This window comes from Mastigoproctus giganteus, chromosome 5 (genome assembly GCF_048544385.1).
Source record: "Mastigoproctus giganteus isolate SK-2022 chromosome 5, ASM4854438v1, whole genome shotgun sequence".
Lineage (NCBI taxonomy): Eukaryota > Metazoa > Arthropoda > Arachnida > Uropygi > Thelyphonidae > Mastigoproctus > Mastigoproctus giganteus.
In genome coordinates this window covers 140,829,931-140,851,090 of record NC_143579.1, presented here as the reverse complement: position 1 = coordinate 140,851,090, position 21,160 = coordinate 140,829,931, and the positions used below count along the sequence as shown (strand labels likewise).

Genomic DNA, 21,160 nt, shown 5'->3' with positions numbered 1-21,160 from the left:
TCGCTGGGGCGTTCGATATCCTGTGGTAGCTAAGCGTCCTCGGCCAGCTCTGAGAGGCAGCGCTCCCAACAAACCCTTACAAGTGTATAAAGGATTACCTAACTAAGCGAAGAATTGAGGTGGTAATACCATTTGGAAAAATGTCTCGATGGGTCCGTAGGGGCTGTCCCCAAGGCTCGGTCCTGGGGCCGCTCCTGTGGAACATTGTCTTTGACGACTTCTTGACTCAGGAATTGGGCGAAGTGAACTGCCAGGCCTCTGCTGACGATTTGGTCCTGATGGTGGATCGGGTCTGAAGACTCATGCAAACCAGACAATACAGTTGTTACAGGATTGGGCAAAGCTCCACATGTTGAAGATCTCACCCAGGAAGACGAACTCTGTTCTACTGAAATGGGTGCTCGACTTCCACAGACCACCGCAAATAAAGATAGCAGGAGCAACCATCAAACTTGCAAAACAAATACGATACTTAGGAATTACAATTGACAGTAATTTATCCTTCACTCCCTCACATCATCCACCTGAAAGAAAAACTAAGGAATTACCCAGCAATAATAGCAAGAGTCTCAAGCAGGCACTAGGGATTAAATAGAAAAACCCTGTCCCTGTACTACAAAGAAATTTTCATCCCAGCCATTACCTACGGATCCCCGATATGGTTCAAAAAGCAGGAAGAGTAGTAAATAAAAGACACCTGGACACAATCCAGTGTAGCATTATGCTTATCATCTCTCGTGCATGCAGAACAGTGAGCACGTACGCCCTCCAGGTCCTGACAGGAGTCCTCCCGCTGGACCTGGAGGCGACTCGCTGCGGGCTGAGGTATCACCTGTCTAAGGGAACACCCACTACAATCTATGGACTCACCCTAGAACCAAACAACAACCACAAAACAGAAAAGCATAGAATCGTGGCTCACCTGCTACAGCTGTGGCAAGACAGATGGACAGCATCAAACAAAGGCAAAGTGACGAAGAAATTCATACCACTGGTTGCCAAGATGTATCCAAAATTCCAACCCCCGTGGTTTAACCCGTTATTAAATGAAACCTACTTTCTAACGGGCCGTTGGGCATAACGGAGGAGCTAACTTGCACCTGCGATGGGCCTGAAACATGGCATCATATAATGCATGACTGAGTACTATGAGGAACACAGAAGCGTGCTAATAACTAAAATACAGTACACACCAAAAAATCAAGAACACCATCTCTTGGACACAGAAGACGACTATACAGCTTTCGGCCGGTTTGCACGAGAAGTCTTCGACCGAAGAACGGAAATTTCCATCCACAATGAATAAAAGGAAAATGTAAACTCGAAGCAAATCGACAACCCCACAAGACTGCAAAGAGCAAGAGGAAATCAAAATAAATGCAGGAACTACCTGCGATACGCCATATGGCGGTCTGAATAGGACTCAGTCGTATTCACCTTTAATTCCCAATCCCCTGGCAGGGGGGAGACTGTTTCCTGTTCCCTTCCTCCCCTGCTACTCACCGCTTCTGTACTCCTGGTGGGGCATGGGCCTGCTCCACTGCTTTTGGGGACACCTGCTCTATTGTCCCCATACTTCTGACTTCACCCCCAAGTCTTCCTCCCATAGTCTGTGAGACACCAGTGCATGTCCCACACAATGTCAAAAATTAAAACATGTCCAAATTCAAACCATGCAAGCAAAACTCTTTCGGCTTATACCTTTTTCAGCGATTATTACCCCACAATTTATTTTATTTTATTTTTTTAAAGCCCTAGCCACTGATATCTCAGGAAACTAGGTGGCAGGGTCTGCCAGAGTAAAATATCAACTACTGGGTACCTGGTCTGCCTCCACAAGGGCAATGTTGGACCCCAGCAGGGCCTTAGCGGCTAAATGGCCAGAAGAACAACGATACACAACACTACACTTACAAAATCCATACACTTAAATCTCTGGCCTTTACAGTGAACTGTTACACTCACAATGAAAGCAACGGGGAGATGGGGGAAACCCCTTAGACACGAATGCACTTTACTTTTGTCCAAGTTTGCAGATAATACAAAGGTTGGCAGGGTTGTTAATGCCAGTAAATACAGTATGCTACTGCAAGAGTATCTAGAAAAGTTAGGCAGATGGACTAAGTGGCAACTGAAGTTTAACGTTGACAACTGCAAAGTACTGCGCATATGTGTAGCAGTAACCCAAGAGAAACGTACCAACTCTGTGGTACTACACCCAGGGAGGTGGAGAATGAAAAAGACCTGGAGGTAATTGTGCAGTCAGGTATGAAGTTCTCTGAGCAGCGCAGAAAGGCTGCCAGAGTAGATCATGGAGTTTTGTCAATGACAAGGAAGTGATCATCACTTTGTATAAAGCAATGGGCAAGCTACACATTGAGTACTGTATACAGGTGTGCAGGTCTCATTTTAGGAAGGATGTAGAGTTTTTAGAACAAGTTCAGAGAAGGGCAACAAGATTGGTGAGGGGAATGAAGGGGGTGCGCTAATGGAGAAAGGCTTAAATTCTGCAAGTTTTCTCAATCTCATTCTGTAACGAGATTGGTGAAGGGAAAAAAGGACGCTCTTACGAAGAAAGGCTTCAGTTCTGCAAATTGTAGCGTCTAGAAACTAGTCACCTGCGAGGGGATCTGATTGAGGTGTATAAGGCCTTGAATGGTTTGAGCAGGCTCAACGCTGACGGGATACTTCCTGCTCAGACTAAGAACCTGAGGTTGTTGATTGCTGGAACAGACTCCCATCTGTTGTTGTTGTGGAAGTTGATAGCTTAAATAAATTTAAGGCTGAACTAGACATGTGGAGTGACCGGATGGGAAGGGTTTTTTTTGGCTGATGCTGTATATGCCTCAACTGCCTTTGTTGCATCATATGCTAATGCTATTTTTATAAATATATACTAAAATATTTCACTTAAATTTAAGTGGCCCTCCCTGCCTGGTTCATTCCCAGTAACTTATGATAGCTTAATCTTTATAACAATGGATAAAATATTAGCGTGTACTTACCAATACTAAACAAATAGAAATCATAAGAAGTCCAACTAAGGTTGCCAACCACCTAAAGGAAAAAGAAAAAAATATTGAATAGTAGGAACCTCTTCATAATTTCCATTAATTTCTTTGTTTTTAATAATTTTTTTCTATTAATTATAATGTCTAATATTAGACATGTATTTTCTAATGCAAATTTGGTATTAAAAATTAACCAGTTCTTTTGTTTTCCCCTTCACTGCCTCTGAAAATTCCTCTAATTTTAATACTACTTGAGCTATGACTGATTTAGAAATACAAATTGGCAGTAGATTAATCAAAAATCTCGGTAATGTTCTGTTCAATAAGAACAAATAGAACGTTACTGAGATAAGATAGTTATAAGGTCCTTTCATATTCTAAAAAAGAATAAGTCGTATAGAAAAGCAGTTTTTGCACTGCAAGCAATATGTGAGTTTTTTTTTTTTTTTTATAAACACAAAAAGTTCGAAATCTCGTCACTGAGGGCGCACAAAGTGATGAATTTATAAAATAATACGAAGGAATTTTCACTAATCTAAAGATTGGCGAAAAGTGGCGAACACGAACAGGGAAGGCTCAGTTTAGATTTATAAAGGGTGTAGGTACCAGAGAAACTACGTTCAGTCTTTCGGTTTAATAGGAAGGTGTCTGGAAATGCAACAAGATATCTATACTTGTTTCACAGACTATGAAAAACCATTCGACAAGGTTCAGCACAGAAAACTGTTTGCTATCCTGCACCAGATAAACCAAATAATCGAGCATCTGTACTATAATCAGAGTGATATGGTGAGAGTGGAAAATGAGCTGACAGAACAAATTATGGTAAAGAGGTGTTCGACAGGGGGTGCATTCTATCTCCATTACTGTTCAATCTTTATTCTGAAAAAATTATGGAGGCACTGGAAGATAGAACAGAAGGAATTGCTTTAAATGGAGTAGTCATCAATAATGTAAGCTATGCCGATGATACAGTCATCATTGCAGGAAGTGATTCAGAACTTCAAACGCTAATGGAAATAGTTAATGCAGAAAGTAATAAGACAGGTCTAGGGATAAATCTCAGTAGAGACTAAATGGATGTTATTTGGCCCCAAGAATTATACAAATCTCACACTTACGGTCAATGGGAGACTCAGAGACTGATCGAAAAATTCAACAGCTATGTCTATTTAGGAAGAGAAATTAATGGCAAAGGGGTTGAGTCAACCAAAATTAAAAGAAGGGCTGAAATTGCAAGATAGGACTTTTGCAAAATGAAAGGTGTTTTATGCAATCTACAATTGGATCTAAATCTGGTCCACATACTCTATGGTTGGACATTAACGAAAGCAAAAATTAAGAAATTGGAGGCATTCAAGAATATTACGCATTCTATGGGCAGCTAAAGTTAAAAACGTGGAAGTGTTGAGATCAGTCAGCAGAGAAAGGAAATTGCTGTCTCTAATGAAGAAACGAAAAATTTTTTGGTCGCATTATGTGGTATCGAGAAGAATATGCAGTGCCATAAATCATTCTGACTGGAACAATGAACGGTGAGAGGAGGAAAAACAACAATATCATGGCTGGATAATTTGAAGCAATGGACAGACAAAAATGTGGAACAATTATTTCACGATTACGACAGATGCTGAACGCCAACCCCAAATGGGACGGCAACCTGTGGTGATGATAACACTCACCATTTTTTTATAATAGTTTAATTAAAAGTGTCCTTTCTTTAGTTAACTATTTAAAACGAACTTGACTGCACTTGGTTACATAAGTCGGGCTCTTGTCTTCCATCCAGAGTCGATTTGCGTCTATGATGGGAGAAAATTCCTAAACCCTCTTCAATCGAGGTTGTAGATAGTCGATATCAGGGCGGATGGAGTATGGTTTCCCTGCTAGTTATTCCAGGTTTTCCAGCCAGTAAAACATGTAAATTGGCCTGTAAACACTCTTGTACAACTATTAGTATTAGGATTAATAGTGGCTAATGAAGCAAGAAAGCAAGCTTATATCGCATCAGCTATAAAAGAGATCCCATTTCACCTACCCATTCCTTCCAATAGTTTGTCCAGCTTTTCCTTGGATTTATTTAAACTATTCACTTGCACAAAACCGGATGGAAACTTGTTCTAACAATCAACCATAACCGCTGCCAAAAAACGAAATTAGGCACATCTATTCTGCAACCATCCTTCCTTTGAATTTATACTCCAAGTGCATAGTCTGAGCAAGAAGAGTCCATTAGCATCGAGTTTACTCACACCATTCAAAGACAGACACCTCAATCAGATCATCTCGCAAGTGGCTAGTTTCCAGACTCTGCAATTAGCAGAACTGAAGCCTTTCTTGGTAAGAGCACCCTTTTTCCCTTCACAAATCTCGTTTCCCTTCTCCCCACCCATTTCAGCAGCTCCACATCCTTCCTAAAATGACGCCTCCTGTATGCAGTACTCAAGATGAGCTCTGACCATTACCTTATACAATGCGATAATCGCCACCTTATCCCTGTTAGCAAAATTCCTGTATATCATTGAAAAACTTCCTGGTAGCCTGAATTCTTCCATTCATCTAGATCATGAGTAACTCTGTCAAACTAGCTTACCAAGTTAAACTTTTGTTGGTTAAGGGAACTAACAAAATCCAGCATTGTTTTGTTAATTATTTAATAAAACAATGTTCGGTGTCATTCAGAAATGCCATATTTTTTCTAAATATCCCCGGATTGCACTCTTAACGATTGCCTCTAAGATTTTTACTACAATCTGTTAGTACTAATTTCATTCTTACAATCGTCTTTATGTACTGGCGATACGTTGGCACCTCTCCAATCCAAAGTAATCTCCCCCGAGGTCAAAGATGCGCCATAATTAACCTAAATGGTTCAATACACTCCCTGGCGTGTATTGAATCATCCCCAATTTCCGGGTGGCACCACGTTTCTGTTAGCTCTTAAGTCAGCATTAGTTGTCCTAACCAGGAGTTCGAATTCAGTCATTTTATTGACAACCCTCCTGACATTGCTGTAGACACATTTAAGATTAGATATATCTCTATAGTTTACTATCCTGACACCCTCGAAGTTATTTAGGCTTGCTTCCCTAGCTTTATCTTCCCGCTTTTTTTGAAGCGTTTCTACCACAGGATGTCTTACCAACATCGGCTGTTGCAGCAACAAACAAGAATTCTTGAGGTGGGTGCAAACATTACGTTTCATCAGATAAACGGGAATCTCTATTAACCTTCTCTTTAACTAACAGTTTCCTTAACCTTTAAAATGGAAAGTGTGGATATGTTATTATGGGTGATTTCAGTTGCCTCTAATTGATTGGAGCAAGTGGGAAGGAAACGCACCACGGAAAACAATTTTTAAATAAACTAGGTGATTATTATTTGTACCAGCATGTAAGAGAAAATACTAAGAATATTCTAGACCTGACTCACGAATCAGATAACGTCACACTACAGTAGCAACAGGAAGTGATCACAGTCACAATTAGAAGATGAAGAAAAATCTTGCAGTTGTTAAAGGTAGCGACATGGATTTTAATTTTTAGAAAAAGGAAGAATACAGCAGATTAAAACGCTACACTGCATCTATCATCTGATAGATTTCAGAGGAAGTTTGAATACATTAGAATTATCGAATAACTTTAAAGCACAGACGCGAAGAACGCATAAGTACCATTAAGAAAATATAGCACGAGGAGGATTCCGAGATAGATAAATACAGAACTGTCCTGTGTAATACAGCAGAAAAAAATATGGCATCAGACAGTTACAGAGTGATGAAAAGTACTGAAGCCTACAACCGCTAGAAACTGATCTGCAATAGTACCACAAGAAAGGTTATGGTTAAAGACTGAATAGGAGAAGGGACTGCCTAAGAGAGCAAAGAAAGGACAATTCATGCATTTTTTGTGTATACGAATACAATGAAGAACAAACATAATTAGATCGGGTTTCCTTATGTGATGGAAAAAGTCTTAGATAATCTAGCTGATATATTTAATAAGTATTTTGTAGTGATCTTTTCTGACGGAAGAACCTACATAGTGAGGAGAAGCTGTACAAGTGAACCTGGAAAAGTATGAAATTAGCAAACAATGAAAATTCATATAACAATTCATATTCGAAATTTTATATAACAAATAATTGTTATATAAAATTTCGAGCCTAAAGACAAGTAAAGCTCCTGGAGTTGATGGCACATACCTAGTAATTTTGAGGAAGGCGGCCAGAGAGTGCATCGAACCATTAAGGTTATTTATGGAGGCGTAATTGGATTCGGGAGAGATGCCTTTGGTTCGGAGAAGTGTCAACGTATCGTCAATAGAAAAAAAAAAAGCATTCTAAGAGCGGACTAGGTAGCCACAGACCAGCCAGTCTCACTTTAGTGGTTGGCAAAATCTTGGAGGCAATGATTGAGAGCGCAGCAATAGTGATATTTGGATACAAATGGCATTCTGAAGGACACACGATGGTTTTGTAAGGGAATATTGTATTCAATTAACCAGGTTAGCTGTTTTGACACAATTACTCAAGAGATGTATGTAGATAATAATTTCGACAGTTTATTTGTATTTTACCAAAGCTAAAAGGTTACTGTACAATCACGCCGAAAACTAAGATGGATCACAAGGTAGCAGGATGGGGAGACAGAATTGTTATTAACTGATATTCTTCAGATTGGAACACTTTATGCAGATATGGACACGGGACCTAAAAAAAGACATTGAGCTTCTTGAAAGGGCCCAAACACGGACAACGCACCTTGGCTGCAGAGCTTGGAAACTAGCTACCGTAGACAGGGTTTTAGACTGGATTCTTTTCTTTTAGCTAGTTAATTATTCCAATAATTAACTTAAGTTGCTTCCATCAGAGATTGAGGCTGACAGCTTGAGGAATTTCAAAGCTCTACTGGTAGATAGCTGCGTGAACAAGGAGTCAAATAGGTGGCTTATTAAATTATTTGGCTCCTGCAGCAAAAGCCTTGAGGTTCCTTGCACCATCCAACTATTACTGGAAAAGTAAAGTCCCTGAAGTCGGCGTTGGACCAATGTAGGCCACAAACGATAAGGGAGATAAAAGGCATAACGTCAAAATTTGCAGATGTAAAGATTGGGAGAACAGTTAATGATCACTGCTAAGCAGCGCTCCTTCAGAATGATTTGAACAGGCTTCTAGGACAGTTCAGAAAATAGCAGCTACGTTTTAATGCAACAAAATGCAAAAATACCACTTGGAATAGCTGTCCAAATTACACTTGGTGGGGCTGAATAAAAAAATACAGATATAAATAGATCTGAGAGTTATGAACATGAGAATATGAAGTTCTCTGAGCAGAGTAGACAGGCGATGAGGCAGTCATGGTGTCTTATCGATGATTCATTCAACAATAACCTGTTAAGGTAGGGGGGAGGGACTCTGAAGTCATTTAGGCTCTAATAGGGAACAATAAAATAATGAAGGGCAAGATTGTTATAAAGGATTCGAGTATATTAAGCCTCTAAATTCAAATTTCGAGCCAGAGAAGTTTAGGCTAGGTTTTTTAAGAAATTTCCGTTTAGCTCGAATCGTTTAATTGTTCGGCTGCATAGTTACCTAATTAGTTTATTTTCTTATCTAATTTTATAAGTTTCTTTTATTTTTATTCGTATTTTATAATTATTTATTATGATTTTTATTCTTTTATCATTATGAATAATAATTTATTTACTTTTATTTTATGATTTTTCTTCTGGCTGGTACCAGCAGCAAAAAAAGGATGTGACTTACTTGCACTATACGGCTAATAATAATAATAAAATCGCCAATAGGTGCTTAAAACCATAGAACAACAGTTCTGATCTTACGCAAACATTAAAGCCGTGCAACAAATGCATTTTTTTTTTATGCTAAAGAATAAAATACTATGGGCAAACACTCGAAATATCCAATCCAGGAGTCATTTCTTTTAAAAAACAAAAGCAAAAGCTAATTTATTTGAATAAATCTAATGTTATTTGTTAAAAAAAAAAGGCCTATATATACTGATTAGAATGCAAAAAAAAAAAAAAACAATTTCGATACGATCTATAGTTTGAGTTAGTAATTTTTAAAAGTGAAAAGAATTCTATAACCACCCTGCACTTCAACAGAGCCACAAAAATTCGATAAATTCATCGAGCTCAGAAGAAAAAATCCGATGCTCCTTTGTTAAGCTATTTTCTTTTATCTATCATTAATTTTATATATCTGATAATTTAATTTGGTGGCACCTTCCTTTTTTTCACAAGTAAACCTGACCAAATAGCACGTAATGTGATATTACCTTGAGTTAGGTTTTTTATTCTTGTGTTGCATACAGAGAACACAGAATGACTTACGATTTAAATGTTTTCCCTAGTTAATTTCTACTAGGAAACTAAAAAATAAATAAATGTATATAAAATATTAATAAATGAAAACATTAGATCTCTAAGAGCAGAATCAATGTAATGGCACCCTTACTAATTTTAAATATGCTCGTTATGTTTGCAGCTCCAACACCTTTGGAAAACCAAATAATTACCTGGAATCACGCATTTTAATGATTTTTATATGAAGCTAATGAAGAAAAACGGTAGCTGTAAGATTCTGATTTAAGGTGTTGCTCAAGGAAGCAAAATAATATAAAAAAATAAAAAACTCACCGTCCCATTCTGTGTCCTAATGGTCCGAATACATTAGTACCAACCAAATAGGATATGCTAGCTGGCAAGAACGCAGCTCCTTGCTGCCATTTAGCAGCATTCATAGTGTCCATCATCCACAAGGGAAGAGAAGGTTCAAGGACAGCAATTCCCATGTTGGCGAAAGTTATAGAACCTAGAAAACACCGTTTAACTTTAATGCTCTGTAGATTTATTATATTAGGCGGTACCTGCCAAACTGTGGCAACCCCGCTATATGTATACAAAATCATTCAAATAAAAGCCATTTAAAAGAGAATAGGTAGTTTCTGATCAGGAAATGTATTATCCAGATCAGAGTCCGATAAAGTTTAAGCAGCTCCTCATGCTGTTTGTTGGGTATAATCACTATTGTAGCTCATGGAGCTACCATTTCGTTTATACATACGAAGTATTGTGGAGTTATGCGAAGTATAACTCCACAATATGAGAGACGCCTGATGGTGTGGAGTAAGTTTGATTACAGAATAGTTTAGGGCTAGCGTACAAGTTAGCGCACTTGCTTTAACTTGTACGCTAGTTAAATCTTTACATAACCTGAGGCTTTAGCTCTAAACTATTCTGTAATCTTACTTACTCCAGGCATCTCTCATATTGTGGAGTTATACTTCGCAACAGGGGTTTTCATCATTGCAACACCAGGGTACCTGCCCACCCACTGATGAGGGTGGGCCAATAAGCTCCGAACGGGTGACGTATGGTATCTGCTGAGAATAAGTAACAATAGCCTTCTCCTATGGTGAAGCGTTAATTATTCGAGTTAGTGCAATATCATGGCAACTCGTTGTGAAGGTATTCACAATGAGATATACTTAATGATGCCAATTAATAACTACTAAAGTAGTTGGCTACGAAATGTTGCAGTTGCACTAACGGTAATTCAATCTATTAAGAAATGATGAATTCTTAATTGTGCTTGGAGTATTCGTATACTCCGAACAGACGGCGTATACGGGAAACTCTGGAGGTCGCAACAAAGTACAGAAAAAAAAAAACTCCAAACAGAATTGAAAAACCTCAGACTTTTTTCTACAAATTAAAAGAAAATTTAGACCTGCTCCCTGGAGCTCTCGTTGTCAATCCAAGAACCTTGGTGACAACTGTCCGTAGGATTCATGGTGTAAGGGGGAGGGCCGGGTCAGGTATTGTTTGCATTATCTGCAAGACAGTGTTCTGGACACCTCACTGGTGACAAAGTTCAGGGGGTTACAATGCCCAGTAGTCTCGGAAATATTTGTTTGGACAAAAATCAGTCCGTTAAGGTTCGTCTATTGGAGTTGGAAACCAACACAGCCAATATTTTTGATATTTAACCCTGCAGTGGTGACAGTGGCCCTCTGAGGGCTATCTCGAAAATGACGAGTTAACTGTTAGTTTGAGATAAAAATTTGTGATGATTTTTTGCACCTTCCTAAACAGAGGAAAAAATTTTGTCTAATATATTTTTTAAATTTGTATCCCCCCCCCTCCCAGAGTTATAGCGTGAATGGCCAAGCGGGGCCAGCATCATGTTTTAACTTCGCTATTTTTATTCTTGCAGTAACATTAGCCTGGGAACCTTAATGTACTAAGCTTGAAACGTGTTTGTTCCTATTCAATTTATATATAGAAAACTCCCCAAAACTGAATACTTGATCTAATGACTTTTTTGAATGATTCAGTTCTAAGATTTGCTATTATTTTTACACGATAAACGTGGAAACGCAATATTCGCTCGGGGTAAAGAGCAAGGAGCATGAATATTATTCAAAACTTCGCCCGCCTCACACTACAGCAAATTTGAAGAAAATTTTTAAAATAAAAGTGAACAACAGTATCTAATATATTTGTATCTTTATTTTTTAAATCTATTTCCACATATAATGAACAAAAATACAGAGGCATAAGCACATTTAAATTTGCATGTGTGTCGTTTGTAAAGTGGAAAAATGGAAAGGACTAATAGCTTCATATTTATATTTTATGCCAAAATTTTTTTTATAATTTATTATTTTCAGTAAAATTAGTATTTTTTAAATAAAAGTTGTAGAAAACGCTCGTTTTTTTTTTGAATATTTAATTTTTTCATCAAAAACTAAATGAAATTATATACAAGAAGCGTTGCAATCATTCAAATAAAGCAGAATTTTAAAAAAAAATTTCTGAAATTAAAAAGGAACTTTGTTGCTGCAAGGGACAACGCCACAGCCTTTGTAACGACTGGGTGGGGGGAGGGGATGACTACTGCAGGGTGAAAGAAGAGGGACAACAGAATTGTCCGCGATCCGTTCAACTGCTTATAATAAAGTTTTAAAATGTTAAAACGCATTTCCAACAGTTCTACGAGTGACGTCACTTGTGCGTGGCTTGGTTTTGGTGATTACTTTAAAAAATAGTATTTATTTATTTATCTTTTTAACATTTAGATTTATTTTAATGTTTAACATTTAGTTTTAATGTTTTAGCATTTAGATTTCTTTTAATGTTTAACATTTAGTTTTAATGTTTTAGCATTTAGATTTCTAGATTCCTGTAACTTAACTGTCATTAAATCACAATTGTTACAATTACAATTGAATTACAAGTTAATCCTTGTAATTTTGTTGTTTCTGATCGTGCTCTGAATGCTCCAAAAGTATTCAGAGCATAATGAGCACTATATCCATGATCAATTTATTCATAATCATTCTTAGAGTAAGAAATTGGTTCCATAATGATGATCCCACGTATCATTTTGACATATCTGATGAGGCTCCGTTTTTGTATTAGCGCTACTTTTGAGTACATAATCCTTGAGTCAGGACGGCAGCATGGAGGTGGAAAGAAAGTTTAGGCTTTTGAATCGCTCACTATAGGAATCATTAAGAGAGAATATGGGCTTTTATTGTGATCGAGGCAGGTGATACTGAAATTTCAGCACCATAAAAGGAATAATGGAAAAAGTACAGCGTTTGGTCATTTTACAGTGGATGATTTCTTGAAAGGTTAGCGCGCACACATTTTTTTTGGCGGCATCTTGCTCAAAGTTGTTCCTAATATTTTGGACTTTTCAATTATACGGTACTTCAGTTCTACGCTAATTGAACCATTTTATTTTCCCAATTTCCCCGTTGAAACTGATAATGGAATTCGGCAGGCTTTCGGACGTCATGAAGTGGAAAAGACAGTGTGTTCACCAGTTTTTTTTTTTTTTTTTTTTGCAATAAGTTCGCTACATTTGTATTCTTTATTCATTGGTATTCTTAGTTACTTATAACTAAAGAAAGAATAAGTTGTCCTGTTCAGCTGAACTAAAGTTTGCGTTTCATTTTGCTTCGGCAAAACAGAAAAACTTATTTTTGTACCTATACTTTATAATACCTTCTTTTATTAGTCTTACCCATAATAATGGCCTTTCCCTTCACAATTTGTTGTTTCGTGCTCAATTCGCTGTTATCATTAAACTGAAGCAGGGATGGGAACACATTGTGAATCTTAAATTTCAAGTGAAATCTTAAAAAAAAAAGCAATTATCTTTCATCTGTATGTCACCTTATATTGGATATACATGTATATTAAAAACGCTGTTGCTGCCATACAAAAACTAGGAATCACTAGTGTAAATAAACACTGTTTTCAGTATAAGGTAAATAACAGTTTTAAATTCCACATTTTGTGATTAAAACTGTTTAAATTTCACTTTAAAAAATTCTTAAAAAACCCATCATTAATGACGATTTTATATTTGATTAATACCAACCTGCGCAGAGCAGAATATAAGGATCCCTGATTAGAGTAAGTAGGGAAGCACCCTCTTGTTCTTCTTTGGATATCCTAGGCTGAAGTACGACAAACTGTAACACTATCAAAGAGAGAGAGAGAGAGAGAGAGAGAGAGAGAGAGAGAGAGAGAGAGAGAGAGAGAGAAAAAAAAAATCAAGCATAAGAATAACATTGGCATACATGTATACGAATTTTGCTGAATAAAAACTGATCACAACTATATTCCATACCTCAGAGGATTACCAAAAACAATTTTCTTACCAATAAATCAGAAAAAAAATGTTAAAAAAAACGTCATCACAACGTTTACCATTGCGCATCCAATTGGCATATGCACTAAGTAGCCACTTTATTAGATGCAGTTACCTAACAGTGTGTGGAACCCCATTAGCCCTCTGAACAACATGGATTCAACGATATGTAGAAAGCGTGCCACAAGGAAGTCGGTCAATACTAATACAACTGCTTCCTTTCGTTAAAAATTTGGTAGTTCCGGATCTATCCCGAATAGCATGTTTTCCCTCTTCCTCAGGCATTCAATTTTATTGAAATCTAGTAAATTCAGTCACCTCATCAGGCTAAATTTACTCTGATGTTCCTAGAACAAGTTATGTACAATTTGGGCCTTGTGACACTTATCCCAATGAAAGGATCCATTCGCAGAAGGAAACGCTGCAGTCGCCATGAAGGGATTTGATGGAAAACAATTTACAAATAACCTGAGGCATCGAGATGTTTCTCCACTGATACCAAGGACTATGTACGCCATGAAATTTTCCCACACAATTGCACTGCCACCACCAGCATATAAAGGGATGGTTGATTGGGAGGACACAGAGTAGTTATCAATGGACACTGCTCTTTGGAATTCATCGGTAGTATATCAACAAATCCCAAAGAGCAATCTGAGGAGAGTATATCAAGCGTAATGGCTAAGTCAGCAGATAACACAAAACTTCGCAAGGAAGTTGATGACAGTAACGAAGGTATGATGCTGCTGCTGCAGCAAGGTCTAGAAAAATTAGGCAGGTGGCCTGAGAAACGGAAATTGAAGTTTAACACTGACAAATGCAAGGTATTGCATAAGGGTAGCAGTAATCCCAGATTAAAGTACCAGCCGTGTGGTACCAAGCTCACGGTACTGGAAAATAAAAAAATACCTGGAGTTGTTGTTGTTGTTTAAGGGTTTTAAGACACAAGGGCATCAATGGCCAAGATGTGTCTTTCCAAGTTTTTAATGTAAATCAAACATTTTTTCAGATTTGTTTATCAAATCTGATTTGCCGAATAAAATTTAATAATTCATCTATATTCGCAGAGTTGTCTAAGATCTGTTGAAGAGTAACTTGATTCTGGTTATTGCATAAACTCTGAAAACAAAGGAATCTGGAATTTCTGAATCGAGGGCATACCAAAAGAATGTGCTTTACTGTAAGTTGAACTTGGCATTGAAAACAGAGTGGGGGATTTTTGTTTGCCAATAGATGAAAATGAGTAAGATGAGTATGGCCAATTCTCAGTCTGGCAAGTATTACTTCTTCTCTGCGACTCTCTCTGATGCTTGAGTTCCATATTTCTGGATTAGGTTTTATTTCATGTAGTTTATTGTTGACTTCATTTTTCCATATTTGGGCCCATTCATTTTCACTTTCTCTAATAATGATTGGACTAAAATCAGTGTGTGGAACTAGCATTGTTCTGTTTGGCAGTTCTGATGCTGACTTAGCTGCAATGTCTGCTTTTTCATTGCCTTCTATTCCGCAGTGTCCTGGGATCCAGCAAAGAGTTATTTCAGAGTGTTTCTTTTGACAAAGGTTGATTAAGAACTCAATTTCTTGTAGAAGAGGGTGACGAGAATGTCGTTTACCCTGTATGGCTGAAATAGCACTCAGTGAATCCGAGTATATTAAAACAGAGAGGGATGACTGTTGACATATTTCACTTAATGCAAGCTGTATAGCATAGAGTTCTGCAGATAGAATGCTGCACTCAACTGGAAGGGATTTTGAAATTACATGCGAAGGGAACACGGTTGCTGCACCTACATGTGATTGGGTTTTAGATCCATCCGTATAGATTATGAGCTTTCCAGTGTGTTGCGAAGTATGATTGGCATGCAACTGTCGGATATTACATAGTGGAATGGTATTTTTTGGCCACTGAGCGAAGTAAAGATCAATGTTTATATGATGTCTATTCCATGGAGGTAAAGGCATATTTACACTTTCCGCAATTTTATTGAGATCGAGTTTCCACTTTTTTATTACTTCTTGAAGACGAATTCCAGCAGGTCTGGGTTCATTAGGTTTGGATTCATAAAGTGTTGACCATAAAGGTTGGTTGAGATATACCCAACAGGGGTGAGTTGGAAAGCTTCTTATTTTAGCAGCGTATTGGCAGAGTAGGCGTTGTCTTCTAAGATAAAGCGGAGGGTCGTGTGCTTCTATATACAAGCTTTGAACTGGCGAGGTTCTGTAGGCGCCTAGTGCTGATCGAAGGGCACTGTGTTGAATGGTGTTCACAGACCGTAAGATGCTGTTTTTAGCTGATGCATATACTATGGCTCCATAGTCTAATCGTGACCGGATTAGAGCACGATATAAATTGAGCAGTGACTGTCTGTCAGCACCCCAAGATGTTGAGGATACTGCACGAAGGATGTTTAGTTTCTGGAGGCACGTAGTTCGTAGATAGGTCACATGTTTACGAAAATTTAATTTGGTGTCTAAATTCAGACCCAATAATCTTATGCAGTTTGTCATCGGTATTTCTCTGCCTTTCAGTTTTAATACAGGTTCCGGATGAAGCGATCGTAATTTACAGAAGTGTATTGCTGCTGTTTTCCCCTCGGTTAATTGATAGCCGTTGCTTTTTGTCCAAGTTTCAATTTTGTTTATTGCTATCTGTAGTTGTCTTTCGATGGTAGCCATGTTCGATGATTGACAGGAAATAGCAAGATCATCTGCATACATATAAACTTCTACCGCGGCTGGGATGTCTCTTATAATGCTACTGGTACGTAATGCAAAGAGTGTGGCACTTAAAATCGATCCCTGAGGTATTCCTTCTTCTTGTGTGTGAATTTTGGACAGCTCATTCTGGAATCTTACTTGAAAGGTCCTGAGGTGAAGAAAATTCTGAATGAATCTAGGCAGGTTACCTCTCAGTCCAAGTTTGTATAAGTCTTGGAGGATTCCATATCTCCAGGTTGTATCGAATGCTTTGGTAATATCGAATGTTATCATTACCATGTGCTGTTTCTTAAGAAAAGCATTTCGAATGTGAGCTTCAACCTTGATGTGGACATCAGTTGTACACCTGTTACGGCGGAAACCAAATTGATGGCATGATATAGCATCTTGATCTTCAATAATCCAGACAAGTCTCTTGTGTACCATCTTTTCCATTATCTTTCCTAAACAGCTGGTCAAAGATATAGGACGATAACTATTGGGAGAGGGAGCATCTTTCCCGGCTTTCGCTATGGCTACCACAACTGACTGATGCCATGTATCAGGGTAAACATTCTCCTGAAAGATTCTATTGTAAAATTTCAGTAATATAGATTTTGAGTTTGAGTTGAGGTGGCAAAGCATTATATGGAAAATGCCATCTGGTCCAGCAGAACTATTTCTAGAATTCTGGAGAGCTTCGTTGAGTTCATTCATAGTGAACGGAAGGTTATAAGAATGAGATTGTTTTGTAACAAAGTTAATTTTATATTTTTCCACGGAAATTTTTTTGCGTCTAAATGAGTCTTCATAAGATTGAGATGATGAAGTGACTGCAAATGTTTGTGCTAAAGCCTCTGCAATATCAGTTGGAGAAGAAATATCTATTCCTTTCCAGGACAAGATTGGGGCTTTGGTTTGTTGACACTTTCCACTGAGGATACGGATCTTTCTCCAAATTATTCTGGGGTCAGTGTTTCTGCAGATGGTAGAACTGAATCGAATCCACGCATCCTGTTTAGCTTTTCGACGAATTCGGCGTGCTTCAGCTTTCAGCCGTTTATAGTTTATAAGGTTCTCCATTGTAGCATTTCGGCGAAAAGTGTTCCAAGCTTTGTTTTGTTTCCTTTTGGCAAGATAGTAGTCCTTTGTCCACCAATTATTGTACCTTTGTTTCGTAAGGTTAACTTTCGGTATTGCGCTGGTAGCAGCTTCAAGTAATTGTTCTACTATATGTCTAGTGGCATTATTAATAAATGCAGAAAGAATCAAATGGTTATCAAATTGCACTGTTTTCGAAAACTTTTCCCAGTTAGCTCTGTGAAAATTCCACGTAATTTTTTGGTTAGATGTATAGTTTGTATCCGTCTGTATTTCACAAATTATAGGAAAGTGATCGCTGTTGTGAAGGTCAGTTAATACTGTCCAATCAAAGCTAGGATAAATGGACGAGGAACATATGGACAGATCCAGAGCAGAGCTAGAACCTGTAGGCAAGTGAATATAAGTATGCACACCGGTATTCAGTAGTGTTAAGTGATGGTTATCAAGTAGAGTTTCGATCATCCTCCCTCTACGATCCATGTTCGGGGAACCCCACAAATGATGATGAGCATTTAGATCACCTAGAAAGCATACAGGTTGGGGTAGTTGATTATGTAAATTATCAAGTTCTGCAATGGAACATGAAACGTTTGGTGGAATATAAATGGAGACAAGGGTGAGATTAATCCCAAGAACAATACGAACGGCTATTGCTTCTAGATTAGTGGAAAGCTGAACGGGTTTCGATGGTACATTACTACGAACTAATATTGCTACTCCTCCTCTTGCTGGAGAATCGGAACATCTGTCACGTCTATATAGTGTATACCGCGAGAAGTGTGGGCTATAATTTGATGATAAATAAGTTTCCTGTAGACAAATACATGCAGGATCATGCTGGTGCATTAGGTATTTTAATTCGTCAAGATTACTTCTTAGTCCTCTACAATTCCATTGAATAATTTTCTGCATTATTTGGGTTTAGGTTAGATGGATTGGTCTGATCGTTTGTTTTTCATTCGATCCTGTTTATATTTCTCTCGTTTTGAAAATACTGGGCGAGTAATATCCATCTCATCATCAGCATGAAGCATGAGAACAGCATCATCATTGTCTAATTTCTCATCGGTTTCCATGTTTCGTTCAGTTGGTTTATTTTGTGTACGATGAACATCTTTCTCCTTTAATAATGTGCCTCAGTTTAGAACGTCTTGTTGTGGCTTGGATGGCTTTATATTAGTAGAATTTGATGGACTTTTTGTCTTTGTTGCTGTTAGTGTCTCACCATCCGCAAGGATGGATCTAGCCCATTGAATAAGAGATAATTTAGGAGGAATAGTAATATAAGTCTGTGTAGAAAATTCTTTAGTGTTTTTAACTGCATTGGAATATGTTTTGGCAGGGATCACATTTAATATTGTTTACGTGCCTCTTGGTAAGATACATTTTTCTCTACCTTGTACTTCATTATTTTCTTTCCCGTTTTCCATAATTCGCAAGTTCTAGAATATGCGGGGTGAGTACCCTGGCAATTGGGACACTTTGGCGTAGCTGCTGTACATTCAGTTTGGGAATGGTCTGATGAGCCACACAGGGGACAGATTGTCTTACCTTGGCATGCTGTTTGAGAATGACCATACTTCTGGCATTTAAAGCATCTAAGTGGATTTGGTATATATGGTCGGATCTTACAGGAAAGGTAGCCAGCTTTTACTGATTCTGGTAGATTCGGACTGCTGAAGGTAAGGATAACATTTCTTGTGGGTGTAAGGACACCATCTTGTTTGGTCATAATTCTTTTAGCACCGACAACGCGTTGTGCTTTAAGTTCTTCGGCAATTTCTTCCTCAGAAACATTAAGGAGGTCCCATTCCGAGATGACTCCCTTTGAGGTGTTTAAACTTCTGTGCGGGGTTACCGAAATGGGAAGGCCTCCGAAGGTCGTTTGCTTCAGGAGTTGTCTAGAATGACTGGGATGGGAAGTCTCTATAAGAAGATCTCCTGAGCGAAGGCGTTTGACAATTTTGGGAGTACCTGCTACAGCCTCTATGCTTTTCTGCACAAGAAATGGCGACAAGCTACTAAGAGGTTTCGTTGACAAAGAGTGTAAAATTAGAAAAGCAGGTATGTCATGTGAAGAATCATCTTTTTTGATTCTTTTTGCTTGAGATGACTCAAGTTCATGCGAGCACGTAGGCTCTACAGTCGGTGATATTAATGGATCCATAATTGCTCCTTTTCGCCCTGAGTATTATATTAATACTCAGACTACCAGCCCCGCCACGTGGAGGCAGGAGCGGTGCCACCAGTGACCAAGCGATACGAGATTAGTGGTTAGTTTGTTAGAGAAATGGGTTATATATATATATATATATATATATATATATATATATATATATATATAAAAGAAAGGTGTATTTCCTTCCTTGATACTAAGCTTAGTTCTTTATTTAGAAAAAGCCAAAATTAAATAACTTGAAATAAAGAAGGTTTTAACAATCTCTACAATCTATCGCTTAGAGAAAAGACGCTTTCAAATCACTTTGGAAATATCGCTATGATCACTCGCTTGGCACTCGGGGCCAATATCTGGAGTAATTGTTCAGTCAGATGCGAAGTTCTCTGAGCAACGCAGGTAGGCTGCCAGAACAGCTCAGTCAATGATATACAGAAACTTTGCGCGCAGTGATAAGGAAGTTATTGTTCCTTTGTAAAAGGGACATGATTAGGCCGCATCTTGAGTATTGTATACAGCTCTGGAGGCCTCACTTCAGGAAGGATGTAGATCTGCTGGAACGGGTGCAGAGAAGGGCTACCAGATTTCTGAAGGGAACAAAAGGGTACTCTTACCAAGAAAGACTTCAGTTCTGACAATTGCAGCGTCTGGAGACTAGGCACCTGCGAGTGATCTGAATGAGGTGTTTAGAGTCTTTGAATGACGTGAGCAAACTCAATGCTGATAGGATTCTTCCTCTTGCTCAGACTACACATGATGGGACATAAATTAAAATTGAAGATGGATGGTTGTAGAATAGATGTGCGGAATTTTGCCTCAGCCAATGGGCGGTAGCTGATTGTTGGAACAAACTTCCATCTGTTTTTATGTAAGTGGATAGTTTCAATAAATTCAAGGAAGAACTGGACAAATTATTAGAGGGGATGGGTAGGTGAATTTTGTCTGTGATAGCTTGCTTTCTTGGATCATTTGCAACTATTAATAGTAATACTAAACAGACAGAAGAAACAAAGACAGACAGACAGGCGAAGAAGGCACTCCACGGTAGACACTACAATGACCTCCGAGTAGATAAGATGGTTTCCAACGCATGGCACACAAGCGGGTTCTTGTGTCCGAAGGAGTCATTGCTCGCCACAAGACCAGGTAATTAATTAAACACCACAACCTAACTCTCCAAGGACCCCCCAGACTGATGACACATGTTGACGATGTTAATTATGCTAAGAAACGATCCAACAGATCACCGTGTGGGGCAGGATTATCACCCGGACGGAGTACACTCAGATACGATCAGGTCGCCACTAGCACAAAAATGCAAGCTGATCAGAGATAGTGTACCATATTACAAGTACGAACTCCAGACCGTACTGGAAACTCCTACTCAAAAACTAATATCATAATAACGGACAAGTTGATCCCACACAACAGAACAGACATATCCCTCGTCGACAAGAAAAAAATGGCTGCCTAACTT

General features: G+C 38.3%; 1 protein-coding gene across 3 annotated transcripts in view; it reads right to left on the bottom strand.

The window, feature by feature from the left end:
- Window positions 1-21,160, bottom strand: part of LOC150085736 (synaptic vesicular amine transporter-like) — a 318,170-nt gene that overhangs the window by 44,256 nt on the left and 252,754 nt on the right. For all 3 annotated transcript variants that reach the window (XR_016546977.1, XM_090374208.1, XM_090374207.1), the window contains exons 7-9: window positions 13,431-13,532; window positions 9,674-9,848; window positions 3,006-3,057 (exon numbers count right to left, since the gene is read on the bottom strand). Coding sequence is in view for 2 of the 3 variants with exons in the window: in XM_090374208.1 (XP_090230334.1) it covers window positions 3,006-3,057; window positions 9,674-9,848; window positions 13,431-13,532 (329 nt within the window). In the remaining variant the exon portion in view is untranslated. The remainder of the gene's footprint in view (window positions 1-3,005; window positions 3,058-9,673; window positions 9,849-13,430; window positions 13,533-21,160) is intronic.